Source organism: Thamnophis elegans, chromosome 9 (assembly GCF_009769535.1).
Source record: "Thamnophis elegans isolate rThaEle1 chromosome 9, rThaEle1.pri, whole genome shotgun sequence".
NCBI lineage: Eukaryota > Metazoa > Chordata > Lepidosauria > Squamata > Colubridae > Thamnophis > Thamnophis elegans.
The window spans coordinates 47761547-47781558 of NC_045549.1; the positions used below are offsets into that span (position 1 = coordinate 47761547).

The following is a 20012-nucleotide window of genomic DNA, read 5'->3' on the forward strand; positions in this document are numbered from 1 at the left end:
CAATTTTGTGGGGACTGGTGAATCACAAGAACAGTGTGGAATTCTAGAAAGTAGACATGTAAGAGTAACTTTTGAATATTTTTATACTTTGTTCTCTCACATTTTCAAATCTAGTAATACCTGATCTTAATAATGCTATGTCTATGGTCCACACACTTAATGTATTTTTACTCACAATTATCTTACAAATGCTTTTAGGTCTGGTATACAGATACTGTTCCAGAAGATTCTCCTCCAGGCAAATTCATCATGCAAGTCATGGCCACAGATGCAGATATTCGTTCCAATGCAGAAATAACTTATTCATTATCTGGTGCTGGAGCAGAAGAATTCAGACTCAATCCAGACACAGGTAGGATTTAGAGGTTATAAAGTTTTGTTGAAATTGTTCATAGGTGTTTGCATAGTTGGTTTTCTTCTGATTTAGGCAAGAGAAGGACACCATGAACAAGCTCCTCATTAGTTTGGCAGGGCAACAGTTATTGAGCATGATTCTTCTACCAATTTGTAGCCACCAAAGACTGTCTAATGTTGACGCTCTAGGAATGGAACAATGAGTTTTGGAATCACTAATACTTATCTGTTCTCCCAAATAGCTTTAGTTTGAGTCTGACAATTACATTTGTAAGACTACTATAGCTGAAATCATGAATATAAAATCAACCTAGCAGAAAAGCCAAGCATAGCAAACATATATTTGCTCCCCTTGCCAACAATTAAAGTGCTTTAAGGTGTTGCTGAATGTTCACATTCCCATGCCCCACCTTAAGAGATCTTGCAATCTCAATACTAATGGGCTTACTCTGTAATTAGTCAGTTTAAGATTGTATTTTGATTAGTTTAACATGAATAGTTTATATCATTTTATATTTCTGAATTATTTTATAGTTTATAGTTTTATTAAACTTCTATGCCGCCCTATTCCCCAAGGGGACTCAGGGCAGCTAATTTTAGCTCTTGGTGTTTTAAATTATTTTTCTTCCAAAATTATGGTTGGTTGGATGTATTTGATTTGCAAGCTGTAATGTATTCATTATTTATTATGCTGATCCAGATATAAATTAGAGGAGGGAAATACTTATTTTAGTATAAAGGAAGAAGTGTTGCTATGTTGTAAAATCAATCTAGTTATCCAAAGGAAATCCTTTACCAAACTTTTAGTCTATCTTTTAATCAGGCACATGGATGGAGATACACTTGCATTTTCAAACAAAAGCTTATGACAAAGATTTTATCAGGGCCTTAAGTAATTCTTAGCTGGTTAACAATTGAAAGCAAAGAGCAGATAAATGGATAGGTTTTTCAATGGACGAAAGTAAAAAGTAGAGTTCTGCAAAGATTTTGTTGGTCTTTCTGCTTCTTAAAAGTTTAAAATGTTTTGACAATTGGTAAGCAATGAGAACCAATTTGTGAATGGTTCTAAACTATTTTGTATAGTAATAACTACATGTCATTTTGAAGAGATTCAGAGGATCTCTTTAATCTGGTGTATCAAATTATAAATGCATACGGTTCCTTTATTTTCATTGTAGGTGAACTGAAAACATTAGCAACACTTGATCGTGAGCAAAAATCTATATATTCCCTTATGGTGAAGGCTTCAGACGCCGGAGGAAGATTTTGCCAGTCTAATATTATTCTGAATATAGAAGATACGAATGATAACCGTCCAGAGTTTACAGCCGAAACCTATTCCATCACAGTGTTTGAAAACACTGAATTGAACACTTTGCTGACAAGAGTTCATGCTACTGATGCAGATGCAGGTATGAGTTATAGAATATGTATTTCTAAAACAAACTTCTACTATTTATGCATTTGTTTGTTAATTATATTTCATAAGTCTTACTTTTTATAATATAATCCCTGACGTGTAGATGAGGCTGAGCATAATCTTATCACAATTCACAGCTCCTGTTCAGGGATTGGTATTAGCTACTGCTCAGTGGTGGGTTCCGGATCCCATTGCAACTGCTACGGTTGCAACGGGGCCCGGCGTCCTCAACATGACTGCATGTGGCCCGCATGCACATGCGCACGACACGCGCATGTGTTTTACCTTCCCAGTGATGCCTTCGCAAGCCTCCAAGGCGCTCCAGCTGCTCAGCGGAGCGTCACGCAGGCACTGTACGCACCATGCATGGAAGCGCCAAAGGCTTTAAAAACAGGTAAGGAGCGCAGGTGGGCGGGTCCTCCAGAGCACTGTACCGGAACGTACCAAGTGCTCCGGGCAGGCTCCGGTACACCCGTACTGGGGCATACCACCTGCAACCCACCACTGCTACTGCTTCCAGCTGGCAGCCAGTGCCTATATAATTGTGAAGTTTTTCTTACTTTAGATCAGGGATGTCAAACTCAAGGCCTGGGGACAGGATCTGGCCCACAGGGTACTTAGACCTGGTCCATGGGTCCACCCTGGAAACAGTGAAGGATCAGGCCGCGGTGCTTGTGCCAGTGAAAATGGACTCCCAAGCTCCGTTTTTCCTGGCAGAGCACTTGGGCTTCTACAGACACGCTGGCAAAGCACTTGGGCCCCTGACACGAGTGATGTTGAACTGGCCACACCTATTCTGGGCCTCATAGGTCAAATACAACCCTGATGAAGCCCTCAAAGAAATCAAGTTTGACACCCCTACTCTAGATCAAGCTATGTTACCTAGAATCTTCTGGGCTATGGGAAAAGCCCAGACGTGCTTTTTTTTTTTAGTGCTTAGAAGAGAAAAGGTATAATCATTACAAGAATATAAGTATAGGTTTTGTGGTTATGGATAATAGCATATAATTTAACTAGAGGCATGGGTAGTCCATTTAGACTAAATTCTGTGGATCAATATGCATATATTGAACTTATGCATGCATTTTGAAAAAAATAGGGTAAGTTGTGTAAACATTTGTACTGTTTGTCATTTGACACTAGCAGAGAGCTATATAGTAAAATTTGAAAGTGACAATTTTGTCATTATTTTCTGCATTAATCAAAGAGATTCATTTGAATATACTGTTTAGAAACTTAATTTGCTATTTCTTTTTTAATTGTAGGTTTAAATCAGAAGATTCATTATTCTCTGCTAACACATGCAGATGGGCAGTTTTCTATAGACGAATTCTCTGGGATTCTTAAGTTAGAAAAGCCCTTAGACCGTGAGTTACAAGCAGTATATCATTTAATATTGAAAGCTGAAGATGAAGGATCACCAAGGAAGCTGTCTTCTACTGCTACACTGGTGGTTTCTGTTCTGGATATAAATGACAATCCTCCTGTCTTTGAATATAAAGAATACAGTGCAACTATCTCAGAAGATGCAATAGTTGGAATGGAAATTCTTCAGGTCTATGCTGCTAGTCGGGATATTGAAGCCAATGCTGAAATCACCTATTCCATAGTGAGTGGAAATGAGCATGGAAGATTCAGTATTGATTCAAAAACAGGTACTTATTCATATAACTATTAATAAATAAAAAAAATTACTAGCATTCAGATTGCATAAGGTAAAGGTTCCCCTTGCACATATGTGCTAGTCATTCCTGACTCTAGGGGGCGGTGTTCATCTCCGTTTTAAAGCCGAAGAGCCAGCGTTGTCCAAAGACGTCTCTGTCATGTGGCCGACATGACTAAATGCTGAAGGCTCATGGAACGCTATTGCCTTCCCACCAAGGGGACCCCTATTTTTCTACTTGCATTTTTACATGCTTTCGAGCTGCTAGGTTGGCAGAAGCTGGAACAAGTAACACTAACTCACTCCATTACACAGCACTAGGGATTCGAACTGCCAACTTTTTGATCTATAAGCTCAGCATCTTAGCCACTGAGTCACCCCATCCCTTTTACAACATTGCATAATGGGCTGCATATATGTGTGCATTTTAAACATTCGTAGAATGTATTGTGTTAACACAATATCATATTTTATTTGACGAGATAGAAAAATTAAGGGTAAAAGTCTTGGGCAAATTATCGGGCTTAAATTGTTTGCTTTTTTAAATGCTTTTTTTCTGACATCCTCTCAAAATAATGGTTCAGTTTTATGTGATGCAGTGCTGTCACATTCCCTTTCAAAATAATGCAGGTCCAGAATCATCTAATTTAGTATGGGTGGGAATGACACACACTCACTTTATTGGTCAGGTAAGTTATATTATTTCAATGATTTTCAATCATAGGCTGGTTATGTACGATTGACTTAGAGGTGGACCAGTTTGGCCGAATAGGTAGTAACTTGACCAGACACATTGCTGTACCAATTCTATCCTTGGTGGTGCCATCTTGATTTTCTGTTCTGCACATTTTTTCGTTGAAAAAATGTATTTTTCCCTTTTTTAATATGTGCATTCACAGACCTTTTTAAGCGCAAATTAGCATGCGCAAAAATTTTGGGGCTCCAAACAAGTAGTATTGCCGGCAGGAACCCACCCCTGGATTGACCGGATGACTGAAAATCTCTACAGACATTTTAGCTATGAGAAAACCCTTTGAAAGGTGTGGGAGTAGGAATGGATTTCCAGAGAAAAATTGCAGACTACAGGAACCATTAGGTGACCCTAGGACACAGATGAACTTCCAAGTGATTCAACAATCCTCTAAAAAGATCAAAATACCAGGTTTCTGCAAGGAATATAAATCCTTCAATTCTCCACCTGTCAGAGTTGAAGAAGCTTCTTGGATGAGAAGCGAAACATCTTCAAGGGAAAAAAAGGTCCACTTACCTCTAGAAAAAGCACCTTTGGGACAGCCATGACCTGGATGATTGAAAATGTCTACAGTTTTACTGACTAACGGCGATCATGAGAGATACTGCAAAGACTGTAAATAGTTGTAAATTAGCCATAAAACTGTTCATTTATAGCCCAAACAAAAAATACAAGCTCTTTCGGCTCTTCATATATTTTTTTTTTAACACATAATATTTTTTATTTCCATTTCATTCTATACAATCACATGTTTACTGTGCATAACCAGGGCATGTAACATTGAGTAATAAACACAGCCTTCACTTATATAGAAAATGCCCCCTACAATACAAACCCAATATACCACCTTGGCCCACCATACACCCTCTTTCAACCCCCTCCAACTTTCATTCTTCCTTCTTACATACCCCTCTACTACCTACTTCCCCTCCCCCTCTATCACTCCCTCTCTTCATCCATTCCCTCCCTTCTCCTCCTCCTCTCTCTCACCCTCTCCACCCTCCTTCTTTCACTCAACTCCTCCCTTCGGTGTACTTCTATTGCCTTCCAATATATTCAGCTTGTTCTATTTTAACACTAACATTAAAAAGCCACAGTATACAAGTGCAATCATGTACTTTAGAATTTAACACATATTCTATTTCCCCCCTCCCCCCCTCCCCCTAGAACCCCACCTCCCCCCGACTTCCCAGAGCCCATACACGGTATAACTTTTTAACAATTACAGTCTAAAATGTCTCTACATTGAGCTCAGCTTCTTACTGTTACCCAAATTTTAAACAGTTTAAGTTATTACTGATGTTAAGCATAAGCTATCTGGAGTTTCTTAGTCCCATATTTACTTTGTGTATAATCAATCCATTTTTTCCAGTCTCGTTTATATCTCTCGTTTGAATGTTCTTTGAGATATGCTGAAATTTTTGCCATTTCGGCTAAGTTTATAACTTTCAAAGTCCATTCTTGAATTGTAGGCAAGTCTTTCTTCTTCTAGTATTGCGCCACCAAGAGTCTTGCTGCCGTTATTAAGTACAGAACCAAATTAATCTCTGCTACTGTAAAGTCAGTACATATACCTAGTAAAAACAGCTGAGGGGTGAATTTTATCCTTCTTTTAAAGATATTTTGCAAGATCCACCATATTTTTATCCAAAATACCTTAACATTACGACATGTCCACCATATATGAAAATATGTAGCATCTAGAGAACCACATCTCCAGCATTTAGGCTAAACATTCGGATACATAGAAGCAAGCTTTTTGGGATCTAAATGCCATCTATAAAACATCTTATAAAAATTTTCTCTCAGATTTTGTGCTTGTGTAAATTTTACATTTCTTACCCATATTCTTTCCCATGTGTCCAGCATTATTGGTTCCTCAATATTCTGAGCCCATTTTATCATACAATCTTTAATCAATTCCGTTTCTGAATCTTCATAATTTTTTTAAGTAAAGGGGACATGAGACAAAAAAAAAACTTTTAAGAAATACTCCTAATTTTTCTAGAATAGCCCAGTTTCCCCCGACCCCTAGCCAGGCCACCAAGACGCAAAGGTTGGGGACAAAAAAAAATCATAAACTAAACGTAAATAAGACCAATTGCTTGAAAATCCCTTTTTGTCTATGTATGTGAATAAAAGTTCAAATATAGAAACACATATAAATGCACACTTTTTAAAAAACCAATCAGGCATTACTATATTGTTCCAGCTTTATATGATTATTCTGTGGGCTACATCCAAAGTTTGAAAAATCTACCGTACTACTTGATATGTTGATATGTTGATAAATTCCATTTATACCAATCAAATGGTTAGGAACCAAAAAAAGTTATCATTATAAAGTCATATTAATAGGCTGGTGAATAACTTCAAAATATATTCAAGAAGCCACAACTTCCAAGTTATATTTCCAACAATAAGAGAATCGTAACTAACTTCTTTGAAGTGTGAAATAAGGTCTTACATTAGATTAATTTCATTTTAAATTAACAAAAGATTACCTCAAAGCTTTCAAGCAACCTTTCATTTGTTTAAAAAGATGAGCATGTACACAATCAACACCAATTTATATCCAGCTCAGTAATGGCAGCATGACAACACATAGACAATACAATTACACTAATGTTGCTATTATATACTTACATTCTGATATCTTCAAGTACATAAGTTGGAAACATTTTGTGGCAGTTTTGTCACAATTGTTCCCTTGGACTTTTTGTGTGGACTTTTATGCACACCTTATATTTAGAGATTAACAATAGATTTGATTACAAGGAGCGAAGGATCGAAATCCTGTTACAAAAACAGTCTTTAAGAATTCACAGAGGTAACACATTTGAGGAATTGCAAATCAACAACTTCCAAAGGATTATCGTTGATTATACACCCTTGCTTTGATTGCTTTTAACATTTATTCATCACCGATTGGTAGCTTTTTAGCAGAAATGCATCATAGAAAATAATACTATTGGATATATTATGAACATAATCAGCCATAAAAGCATGGATTATTTTCAAGAGGGGTTATTTTCATCTCTTTCTCATGTTACAAAACAGAAACATTTAAAGCTTCAAACCAGTTACTAAACCTGAAATAATTTATGAAGCAATTTGAAATATATCATTGTCATTTTACTTGCTGTAACGATTAGTTTCACTTTTTTTCTAGGTGGAATTTTTATTATTGGAAGCCTTGATTATGAAATTTCCTCTGAGCATTTTCTGATGGTAGAAGCCACTGATGGAGGAACACCTTCACTAAGTGATGTTGTAACAGTGAATATAAACATAACAGATATCAATGATAATACTCCAGTATTCAGTCAAGACATTTATACAGCAGTAATCAGTGAAGACGCTGAAGTTGAACAATCAATCATCACAGTATGTACTTCCATTCCTAGCTTCCCTGAGATAGTCCTGCATGACTCTTGCATTTTAGAAGAACAAAAATTATGCTTAAACAGCAGTGCATGAAAGAATAATATGTTCTATATTTGCTGATTTTTCTGAAGTATTATTTTAAGAGCCACAGTGGCGCAGTGCAGGCTACTTCTGCTGATTACCAGCTGCCGGAAGTTCAGCAGCTCAGTTCTCACTGGCTCAAGGTTGACTTAGCCTTCCATCCTTGCAAGATCGGTAAAATGAGGAGCCAGATTGTTTGGGGCAATATGCTGACTCTGTAAACTGCTTAGACAGGGCTGGAAAGCACTGGGAAGCAGTATATAAATCTAAATGTCATTGCTATTAAACTGAGATTATAAATTGCTATAATGTCCTGAATATTGATTCTGCAATATGATTTAATTTATAATTAAGGATAGATTGGTTTAGATAAGACTTATAAATCTCGAAAATGTTTATCTGAAAAGTTAAACAATTTAAAAGAAAATCACTATCTACTTAGCTTGGTTTTAATTCAGAAATGTGTCTCTTTCAGATTATGGCAGCTGATGCTGATGGGCCTTTGAACAACCACATTCGATACTCTATTATAGATGGCAACCAAGGATATCCTTTCACAATTGATCCCACTTTGGGGGAAATTAAAGTGGCTAAACTTCTCGACAGAGAGAAAGTAGGGTTATATTTAAGATTATGTTTGTAATGGTTTAAACTGTATTTCTAGATATTATCCATTGTTAAAGAAAAAAATATTGAATATTGAAACTTTCACAATAAGATTTTGGAATTACAACAGACAAACAGTTTCAAGTGGAAAAATAAATCCTATTTTGTTTTTTACAAGACATAACAAACATAAGCAATTTTATGATTTCAGGTATGGAATGATGCAAAATCTTATAACAAAAAACTGAAGGAAACTTTAAGAATGGAATTAGAAAATATCCACAATATCCGTATTAAAGTCTGCTATTTATAGACTATGTCCAAGAGATGTTATTGAAGAAATTACAGATGTAGAACAAATTTTATCTGACAAGATAGAAAAGTAGATTTACAACTGAGAGGCCAAGAATAAGACTTAGAAAATGATATTTCACTGGAAGGAATTGGCTGGTGTTTTAAAATTTAAAAAGGAAGTACCAATGAAAAACCTAGACAAGGTCCTGGATCTTTTTTTTTCAATTGGATTTGCAAAACAGGCTTCTTAAAGCTCAAAGAATCTCAATTATGTTCTCAATAGAACAAAGAAGAAATGAAAAGAAATCAAATTCTATAACAATATATGAATGTGCTAAAATGTAGCAAGTATTGTGAGTACAATTGGCAAAGCTCAGGACCGGATTGGTTGGAAACATATGGAAGAGGCCTTCATCCTGCAGTGGATAGACAGTGGATAGAATGTTCAGAAACCAATCCACAAGCTTGGAAAATGAACTTTTACCCTCAACCTATTTTATTATTTTGATTAAAATCTAATACAAACAGACTTAAAGCAAGTAAAGGGAATAGAAAGGAATAAAAGGCACAAGGAAAAAGAAAAAAACATATAATAGAGAAAATAAATATACATATAATATAAAGAAGTGACTTCAACTTTTATCACAACACATATGAACAAATTTAGAGATTCTTAAACCTCTCTAAGCATTCATCACTTCATTCCATATCCCATCTCTTATCTCTAAAATATATATATATATATCCATAAAAATCATCTTTTCAGCTCATGTACCAGCAGAAAATCCATACAAGATTGCCAGAAGTAAAAATGTATCTTGTTATTCTCCATAGTGAGGGGGGAGGAGTATCCAGAATGGGTTGACTTTGTCCTCTCATGGTTGGATGAGTCAGATAAGCTCTTTGGGCAACGCCCCCTGGCCAGCAGGACTGCCCATATTTTGACTCATCCTACTCAGGGAAAGGATGCACCACTCTGGACCTCCAGTAATTTACAAAGGATTAAGGAAAATAAACTTGGACCCGGCGAATCCTGCCTCCCTACATCACACACAGCCTCCTCCTGCAAGGACTGGACTGCCACAAGCCCCCTGGGGCGGCACACTGCCCTGGCCACTGAGTGAGACGGAGTCACTCAGGGAGGACCCTTGCCGGGCAGGCAGGAAGAGAGGGCATATATGTTTCCTAGAGGCAGCCCTTGATGCAGAGGCTAATCAGGAGCAGAAGCGCTCCTCTATCTTCATCAATTAACTCAACTTTATATTCTTTCCTTTTACTTCTTACAATTTTAATTTTTAGTACATCATCATTTCATTACCAGGCTAGGAAATATTTTCAGCAGAGTTTAGGGGATGTTAGTGTTCTTCTGTTTATAAGGGTTTCAAGTGACAAGGAGGTTACATCAAATCAGAGTCATTGGGAGATGAATTGCTGGTGGAGTGAGGGAAGGGTTGTATTTGTTGGTGCTGTCTCTGGTTGGCTGTCCAGTTGATTTGGATTCCGAGGGGTTCGTAGAGTAGTTGTAAGTAAATGTATCTGTTGATAGAATTGCTTGTGGAGTGCCAGGCTTTGATGAACTCACAAGTGTGGCAGGTCGTAGCATGACTGATGATTTTGTGTTACTCCAGTCAAGCTATGGGTTATTGCTATTCCTAGTATTCTGGTTCTCATTTCCAACACCCCATTTGTGTATGATAAGGTTAGTTTTCGCAAGGTGATTGGCTGTGTGATGTGTTGTGGTTTGGGTGCTGTGTGTCAGAATAGGGATTCACCAACACTGGCTAGAAGTCAAACAGAACAATCCCAAATCCTTAATTTCTACCCATACCGACACCAAATAACACCAGCAAACAGATATTTGCCACTATTACAAATAAAATAGGTAATAGAGAGGGAAAGATGAAAGAAGAAAAGGCTTTCCCTGACATACCAGATTAAATAGACAACATCTTCTTATGGTTTTTCCTGCTAATTGTAAGTTATAAGGCTACCTTATAACTGTAGAGATAGTCTTTCAGATAGTTGATCCTTAAGCAATTTAGAGATTTAACTGTTAATCCAAGAAGTTGAAATTACACCTGGTAAACATTTGCCAGTCGGTATATATACTTCATTACAAGCAGCTGAGACTTATAAAAGTTAGCATCATTACTGCTAGATGTTGTGTTAATTGCACTGCAGTAGTCAAAGTAGATATGGTGTAGAGGTTTGTAATATATTACTAAAACTGATTTATAGAGTACAGGCCAGTATATATAAACTGGCTCTATTCACAAAAAATTGTTTCTTGGCTTAGTTACCATATTTTTCGTAGCATAAGACCCTCTGAAGTATAAGACGCACCTAGATTTTGGGGAGGAAAGCAAGGGGAAAAAATCTGCCTCTGCCTCCCAGCAATTTGCCTCCTTGCAACAAACAGCAAATATTACAGACAATATACACTGTTTGTGGTGTATTTCTGTGCATGTGTGCCTGACGCACAGAAATAGCGAAGAATTGGAGAAATGTACATTATGGCAGTATATTAATGCCTGAAAGTTTTCTTAACTGTTGTCACATAACTCCTCCCAAATATTTAAATAGATCTACTCCAAACATGACTAAGTCAGGGTCTAACAAAATAACAAGACACTGTTACATTTCAGACTATACTTGTACAGAAGCTGTTAAAATTGATGTGGCTTTCTGGAAGTATATGTTATTCTGTTCTATTTAAAAGAAGATACAATAGCATTGGGCCTCTTCAGATCAAACATTTATTTTAAAAAGCTGCTTCGTTTTGTTAAGTTTTCTAGAACAATAATAAAGCAGTCTTTAAAGACTAAGTCTAATAATTTGAACATTCCATAGACATTTATAATTATTGACTTACCTCCTTGCAGCAAACAGCCTGATTAGCACAAGAAAAAAAAATCTGCCTCTGCCTCCCCGCAATTTGCCTCCCCACAGCAAACAGCAAATTTCACTTTCAATTTCAGCATGGGCCTCCCAATCATCAGCTGTTTCAGGCTTTAGGGATTGCCATAGCCTATTGCTGCCTTCGCAAGTCCCATCTTCCCCATTTGCTGCAAGGAGGTAAATTGCTGGGAGTCAGAGGCCAAAGGGTGGGGGCCGACTGATGGGTGGGACTATGAATGCGTATAAGTGTATAAGACACATCCAAATTTTCACCCTCTTAGGAAGGAAAAAGGTGCGTCTTACACTCCAAAAAATACAATATGTTGTTTGCTCTACATAGTTGGTACTGTAATGGGTAGATGCTTATATATGAATCATTGGTGTAAAGCAACTAGCATTGTTTATGGCCAGATGCTGGGTTGTTCATTTAAAAGCTGTATAAAATTTCTTAACGCAAAATGTGGAGAATTTTATAGTTCAAAAGAATAGAGCCTAATTGTGTTAATCTTTTCTGTGTGTTTCACTCTGAAGATTTCAGGTTATACTTTGACAGTTCAAGCATCAGACAATGGATACCCACCAAGAACCAACACAACTACAGTCAATATTGATGTATCTGATATAAATGATAATCCTCCCTTATTTTCAAAGGAGAATTATAGCATTATTATTCAGGTAATTCATACATATTATATTCCAGCATTTGATGTATTCTGTTTGTTTCCTAATCTATTGGAAAGATTCTACTTACAATGTAATACAATGCAACCATTAGAGGATTGTAAAACATTTACATAAATTTTCAGTGACACTTGATCAGTTGCAGAGTCTGAGTTTAGACGCGTATCTTTTGAATATGTATGGATTTTGGGAGTTGACAAATAGTGTCCATGAAAATGCTAACAATTTAAAAATTCTCTTCCCTGATTCCATGACTTCAGAAAAGAAGTCAGTCCTTATCCTGATTTTTTAAAGGAAATCCATATTGACAACTTTGCTGCTTTTATTTCCTTCAAAAAATTATATAGGACAAGGGGGAGGATCCTTTTATTTTCATAGGTACTTCTAACTATGTTACTAGGTTGAAATTGATAATTTATGTAAGTTCATCTTGCAAATGGAAACTATTATTTCTTATTCTTTGGGGACAGCAGAATCTCACAAATTTAGTTTTGCCAACATGAGAAATGAAGCTCTTTTGCTTTCTACTGAAAGAAACAAAGCGTAGCATAATTGCAAGGAAAAGAAACTATCAAAGCTCAATGAACTTATTTTCTGATTCAGTAAGTCATTAGAAATCAGCGATTAACAGTGAAATGTTAATTGATTTGAATGTTCGTACTCAAAATGTATTTGTTAAACCTTTATGGATATTCTTAAGTAGAGAGCAGCTAAACATGAAATATATTTAACAGCATCATCTATAAGTTGGTTTTAATTTGCAATATACAAAAAGACAGCAAAGGATAATAGTAATATTTACTGACAGTAATTGACAAATTTCTTTTAAAAATACAAATACAAACAAAAACCAGGAGTACAATTAAGAATATTGTTCTGTTGAACAAGAAAACAAGGTTTTAACACACTTAAATTAGCAATATCAAATTTATCCTCTTACAAATATGCAGTAAAGGTGAACATGAGGACATTTAAATAAGAGATGAAAAATATTCTCATTTCCCTTTATTTGTAGCTAAAATTCCTCATTCAGATGCTTGCTTGCTTTGTGATAATAGTGCATTTATATGTAGTGCATTTATAATATTAGTAGACATCATACATTAAATATACCCTGCCTGGATCTTTAATTTCACTCTTACAGAATTTACTAGCTAAGCTTACTTACTTTTGGCATGTTGATTGTCAGAAAAAAGTTGATGGTTGGAGGCCTAGTTGGGTTGCATCGTAAAATACATGAATCAAACAAAGGATAGGAAACAGTAAGCTTAGCTCTCCTTTAACTGCATCGGAAGTAAAGTGACAGAGAGATTAAAGGATTTATTTCACAGAGGGTTATGACACAGACAGGAAGTAATCCTGGATGTTTTGTTACTGAGACTTTTGTACTTTAGGATTGTCCTAATAGCTAAACACATTTCATCTAATCTAGCATCCTACTTCAACAGTGGTCATTTCAGAAAAATAAAAACAAAAAACTAGAAGTCTGTTAGAAGCAAACAACCCACTCCCCACCACCTCAGTATTTTTTGTTCATCCAAGCTGAAGGTTAAGTTGCATTAGATAGTATTCATTTCCTAAAAATAAATAAATTCAGAAAATATATCAATTAGATGATATTATATTAAGGGTAGGAAGGAGCTAGGAAACTTGAGATTTATTTGAGAAAGGCCCAATATATTATTAAGAAACTTACACATTTTACCTAATTTCTTAACAGCCAGAGCTATTCACTATAACATATATTCAGACATTATGTATGTAGCATTTTTATTTGTTTGGAAGGACTTTAACATGTTTTCAGTATACGCCAGAAATGTTATAATTATATTTATTATTAATTAATTGAAGATATTGATTTGGAAATTATGGAACTACCTCACCTAACCATTTTCAGTAATAAGGAGGGGGGAGAGAGGTTGCCGTTACTGATACTTACATGTTTGTATACTTTATATTCTTGTATTTTAATACTTTCTATGATCTGAAAAGGACATGATAATATGTGTAAAAGTAGCATATTTGCAGCAACCTCATTTGAAATGGAACAACTGATTGAGCTGGATCATTGTGCTCAGTGCTTTACATGTGGTGAAAAGTCAGGTTGATCATGTTTTCTTCCACTTACAAAGCCAAGAGGGAAGACAAAGCACACCTGCTAAGTAATTTTCAAAAAAATTAAATTTGAAATCCACATGACCCGTGTTGAGTTTGAAAGATTTATCCTAAATGTAAAGTATCTGTCTCATCTTATAAATAAGTTTTAGCAGTTTGAGAAAGATTGAAATATCCCATTCAATCTGAAACAATAGTTGTGAACTCAAAATGGAGCTTCTTGTCCCATTATCATGTTACATCTTTGTAGTTGAAAGTAGCTTTGTAACTATATTAACACGTCCACATAAAGCATCCTTTAAGGGCTTGTGTCAGAAGATTTCTTCCCACTTTTATAGGAAAATAAGCCAATTGGATATAACGTTCAGCAGCTGGTGGTCACAGACAAAGACTCCTCCCACAATGGCCCACCGTTTCTTTTCACAATTCTGAGTGGAAATGAAGATAATGCTTTTGAGATCAACCAACATGCAGTGCTTATAACTGGTATTCAGCTACAGCGCAAAGTGAAGGATCATTACGTGCTTCATATTAAGGTATGAAATGCTATAATGTTGAAATAACTGGGCTGTGAAAGGATTAGTATGTACTAGTATGGTCAAATCATTTCAATTTAAGCTGATTTTCCAAATCATTATAATTACTACATCTTTACTATTTTATTACGATGGTCATTCCATTCTAATAAAATTAAGACACTCGGCTTGTTGACCCAGAAGGTTGATAGTTCAAGTCCCAAGCACCACGTGACTAGGTGAGCTCCCATTCCTGCCCCAGTTCGAAAGAATGCAAATGCAAGTACTAAATAGATACCACTTCACTGGGAAGATAACAGTGTACCATCTATCTTGGTGTATAGTCATGCCAGACACATAACTATGGAAGTTTCTTCAGCCAACACTGGTTCTCTCGACTAGGAAACAGAGATGAGCATCACCCCCTAGAGCCATACATGACTGGACAGGGGAAAATCTTATATATATATAACCATTGATAGATTAATGGTCCATTTCTGTTCTTTATAGAAAGTACGTTTAAGATATTATTATGATACTGAAGAGTAATAAAAAGGCAAAAGTTACCACTCTAGTGCAGCGGTACTATAGAACTCACCAGCCTGGCCAGGGTTACATCTGATTCCTTGTGAAACTTTTTATGGAAGATTTATTTCCAGAAACCTATCTAATTACCCCTGAAGAGCAATGGAATCCCCTTACAAGGCTGAGAGGTGGCATAAACATTTTATCAATCATTCAATCTAGGCATATTAATAAAGAAAATAATATTACAACATTATCAAGAATGTACCTTTCCCAGATCAAGGTGGCGCAGTGGTTAAATGCAGCACTGCAGGCTACTGCTAGATCAGCAGGTCAGCGGTTCAAATCTCACCGGCTCAGGGTTGACTCAGCCTTCCATCCTTCCGAGGTGGGTAAAATGAGGACCCAGATTGTTGGGGGCAATATGCTGACTCTCTGTAAACCGCTTAGAGAGGCCTGAAAGGCCTATGAAGCGGTATATAAGTCTACTGCTATTGCTATTGCTATTTGTACATAAAGAGCACCATAACATCTCATTCCCTTTCAAGCCTGATTTTGGTATCATTCCTACATGATACCAAAATAAATGGTTTCTGGTGAAGTACATAATGGATTATTTAAGGAATTATAAAAGGATGCTTTGTAATTATATTAAGACATTTCTGGAATAGTTAAGGATCTGAACAAAAATTGCTCTGAATTCTGAAAGAACAAAACACAATCCAACTGCCATCTGCGGTTTGTGATTGTTATTGCATCTTTGATCATTTTAGTGCATTAGAGAACATTCTGAATTTGTGATTCCAAAGTCATTTTTAGTATGTATAAATTTTTCACATATTTAAAAGGTCTGCCTTTCCTATAAAGGTTTATAATGAATGTTTTATACCATTTTACCACACTGATTTCAAATTAAATTAATTAAGCTATATTAAAAAATGGTTTTGAGGAGGCAATTAAACTGTTTCAATTGTATCGGAGAAGCTTTCATAAATAGATATTGCTGAAACCTTGTAATAGGGAGAAGTTGCACTTTATTGTCAGGTTTTCTAGCCACACAAAGTGAATTCTGTTGATGATGGAACTCGCCTCAGATGCCCGCCAGGCTTAAGAATGAGCAATGACTTCAGATTTAAATGAATCTCTTCATTTTGCAGAATCTAAAAAGCCATTGCAGAACTCAGAAATAGTATCCCGGATTATATATTTAAAATAAGCTTCTCTTCTATAAATTGTCAGCTTAGAAACGTGCTAGTAATGAACTTAATTTGAAACAGTAGTCCTTTTATTCTTATCGTTGTTGTTAAAAAAAATGGGGTATCAGAAATATTCCATTTCCTTCAGAGAAAAACTGGGTACTTATCATCTGTTACTGCCTAGGCATTTCTTTCTAAATTTTGCCAGTAACTAATGTTTCCTGTGTACATTGAATAGTTCTTCATCACAACTGAGATACTAAAAGCAAATTGAACTGAATAAGTGTGATAGATACCATATTTCCCCCAAAATTTAGACAGGGTCTTATTTTCTTTTGACCCATGAAATAAGCGCTTGGCCTTATTTTCAGGGAGGTCTTATTATTTTTGAGGTGCAGGAGGTCCCTTAACCTCGGTCCATGGCTCAGCTGATCGAGAGAAGGCTGAAAGTTCTGTTTCTGGCATACCCTTGCCAGCCTAGCTGAGCCTGTCGCTGTTTTTGCAGCCACCACTGAGAGAAGGGGTGCAATAGCTAGAGTTTGTGGGAATGGAATCCACATTCTGCATGAATGGCAGGTGTATCTGGGGCGCTTGGGGCATCTTCCCCCCTCCCCCCCAGGAAATGGCATGGACTGGCTATACATTTGGTTAAATATTTTAGGAGAGGGCTTATTTTAGGAGAGAGGGTTTATTTTAGCACATGCGCTCAAAAGCCCAATTCAGCTTATTATTCAGGGAGGTCTTATTTTCAGGGAAACAGGGTATTTTCCACTCCTCGGTAATGCTTCTTTCAAGTTCAGTTGTATATGATCTTCATTAGTCGTTTGTGTTTGTAAAAATTACCTATATTTTGCATCTTACAGTGTTTTAAGTTAAAGGTGAGTTAGATTGAGTACAAAATCATTGTTTATTCTAGGTGGCTGACAGTGGAAGGCCTCAGTTGTCTTCTGTGACTCACATCGACATTAAAATAATTGAGGAAAGTATCCACCCTCCTGCAATCCTGCCCTTAGAAATCTTCATCACAATCTTTGGAGAAGAATATGGTGGTGGCGTCATTGGAAAAGTCCATGCAACAGACCAAGATGTTTATGACACGCTAACATACAAACTGGATCCCCATATGGAATCTCTGTTCAGTGTTTCTAGCACTGGGGGCAAACTGATTGCTCACAAAAGGTTAGATGTAGGACAGTACCCCCTGAACGTTACTGTCACAGATGGAAAGTTTACCACTGCAGCTGTCATTGCAGTACATATCAAACAGGTGACACAAGAATTGCTGAATCACAGCATAACTTTTCAGTTTGCCAACCTTGCCCCAGAAGAATTCATTGGCGACTATTGGCGCAATTTTCAAAGGGCTTTAAGGACTTCCTTGGGAGTTAGAAGAAATGATATTCAGATAATCAGCTTACAACCTTCCGATCATCCATCAAATCTTGATGTATTGCTGTTTGTTGAAAAGGCTGCTAGTTCTCCGCATTCAACCAGAGCCTTACTCCACAAAATAAATTCGTCTGTGCCTGATCTTGAAGAGATCTCAGGTGTCCAAATCCTTAAAGTTTTCCACAAACTCTGCTTGGGTTTGGATTGCCCTTGGAAATTTTGTGATGAAAAAGTGACAGTGGATGAGAAAATAATGTCAACTCACAGCACGGCTAGACTGAGCTTTGTCACACCACATCACCATAGAAGTGCAGTCTGCCTTTGTAAAGGTAAGGACTATTTATGTTCTAAGGTACAGAATCAACTCTCTACGCTCTTAAGCAGAAAAACAATAACTGAAGTATAGGGAATATCCTTTGCATAAAATACAAAAATTGACGCCCTCCTTTTTAATAGCCACGGTTATAAGTGTAACCTTATATTGAGCAAAACGTAAAACAGTGGTAGAGTGGAGAGACCAAGCTTTTGACCTCACTATCGTAAATAGCTTTTTCCCCAAATCATGCTGGCTGTAGCCTCTAGGAAAAGTTTGGAGGTCTCTCAAACATTTAAGAACTTCATTTTTCATATCCTTATCTTGATGGCTTTCACAGCTAGCAGTTCTATCCCTAAGGATATTCAGTGTGGGCCTTTAAGAAAACATACATTCATGGTGTGACTGGAGAATTGCAACTCCTAGAAAATTCTGCCTGCCGGCTCCAAAGGATTTGAAAATGATAAACAGCGTATGGTTTACCTAGATAACATAATTTATGAATTCTGTAGAGGGATAAGGGGAAAAAAAGAGTACAATCTCGGGTGAGTAATTTTCCCAGCAGAATTTGATCTGATAGCAATTTACAACTGAACGATGGAATGATTGCTTGCTGGCTGGCTGTCACATTCTCCTTCCTCCTGCCTTCTGACAGCTATCATTTTCATCACCTGTTGTGCCTGAGCAAAATTAGGATCAGAGGTTTAGGTGCTCCTGCTTGAATAATTACTGAGAGGTGGAGAGGAGAGGCAGGAATAAAACTAAAGTTATGCTCTGTTATGTGTTTCCCAGATGGAAGATGCCCTCTCATGAACAGTATTTGTGAGAGAAATCCATGCCCTGAAGGTACCGAATGCTTAGCTGACCTTCAGGAAGAGAAGTACACTTGTGTTTGTGATGGAAGCACTGCCACCCAATGCCCCGGTAAGGTTTTATCACTTAATCCTCTTTGTCTAATTCAGATACGGTCTGCAGTTGGTAAATCCTGGTTTGTGGTTTTCCTTTTAAGTATCAGTTGGACAAGCAGTGACTTTTACTGGAAGCAGTTATGTGAAGTATCGCCTCATAGAAAATGAAAACAAAGAGGAAATGAAACTCACTATGAGGCTGAGAACATATTCTACTCATGCGGTTGTCATGTATGCTCGAGGAACTGACTATAGTATTTTAGAGGTATGTAGCTCCAAATTCTAAAAACTGTTTTATTTTTTTATTTATTTTAAACACTTAAACACATTGACAAAAACATATTCAAAACTTACAGACAGCACTGGAACTGTACATTCCTTCTTACAGCAGAGATCAGTCAGTACATCCTTACAAGTATTGTTTCCCCCTCTATACATTCTAATTTTACATTTATGGTCCTTTTATTTCTTACGCCTTTATTTAATACTTAATAGTCTATGTTTGGTCATTTGTATGAGACAGTCTGTATTACAGACTTATTTATTGTATACTTATTCTATTGTATATCTTTTTCTACTTTTGTAAATCCTACTTTTTCTACTTTCTTATCATTGTTTCCTAATTCTTCTACGGTAATTCCACAATTCCCAAATTCTTATTTCTATCATTAACCATTTGTACCATTTTTCCCAAACTAAATAGTACTCTGTTTCCTCCTTTCCTTCAATTTCTTTGGTCAATTTATCCATCTCCGCACATTCTAAGATCTTCCGTATTATCTCATCTTCGTCCGGTACTGTGTTGTTCCTCCATTTCTGTGCATATGTTATTCTTACCGCAGTAAATGATATGTAGAATTAGATATAGAGTCTCTTTACTGATATTTGTTGTGATTAAACCTAATAGAAATGTCTC

At 36.5% G+C, this 20012-nt stretch overlaps 1 protein-coding gene across 6 annotated transcripts in view; it reads left to right on the top strand.

Moving 5' to 3' along the window:
* The window catches only part of FAT1 (FAT atypical cadherin 1), a 129787-nt gene that overhangs the window by 92898 nt on the left and 16877 nt on the right, over nt 1–20012 (top strand). For all 6 annotated transcript variants that reach the window (XM_032223993.1, XM_032223992.1, XM_032223995.1 and 3 more), the window contains exons 12-21: nt 199–352; nt 1533–1766; nt 3040–3429; nt 7361–7575; nt 8132–8269; nt 11986–12129; nt 14589–14786; nt 17403–18204; nt 18981–19112; nt 19198–19361. In XM_032223993.1, coding sequence (XP_032079884.1) covers nt 199–352; nt 1533–1766; nt 3040–3429; nt 7361–7575; nt 8132–8269; nt 11986–12129; nt 14589–14786; nt 17403–18204; nt 18981–19112; nt 19198–19361 — 2571 coding nt within the window. The remainder of the gene's footprint in view (nt 1–198; nt 353–1532; nt 1767–3039; nt 3430–7360; nt 7576–8131; nt 8270–11985; nt 12130–14588; nt 14787–17402; nt 18205–18980; nt 19113–19197; nt 19362–20012) is intronic.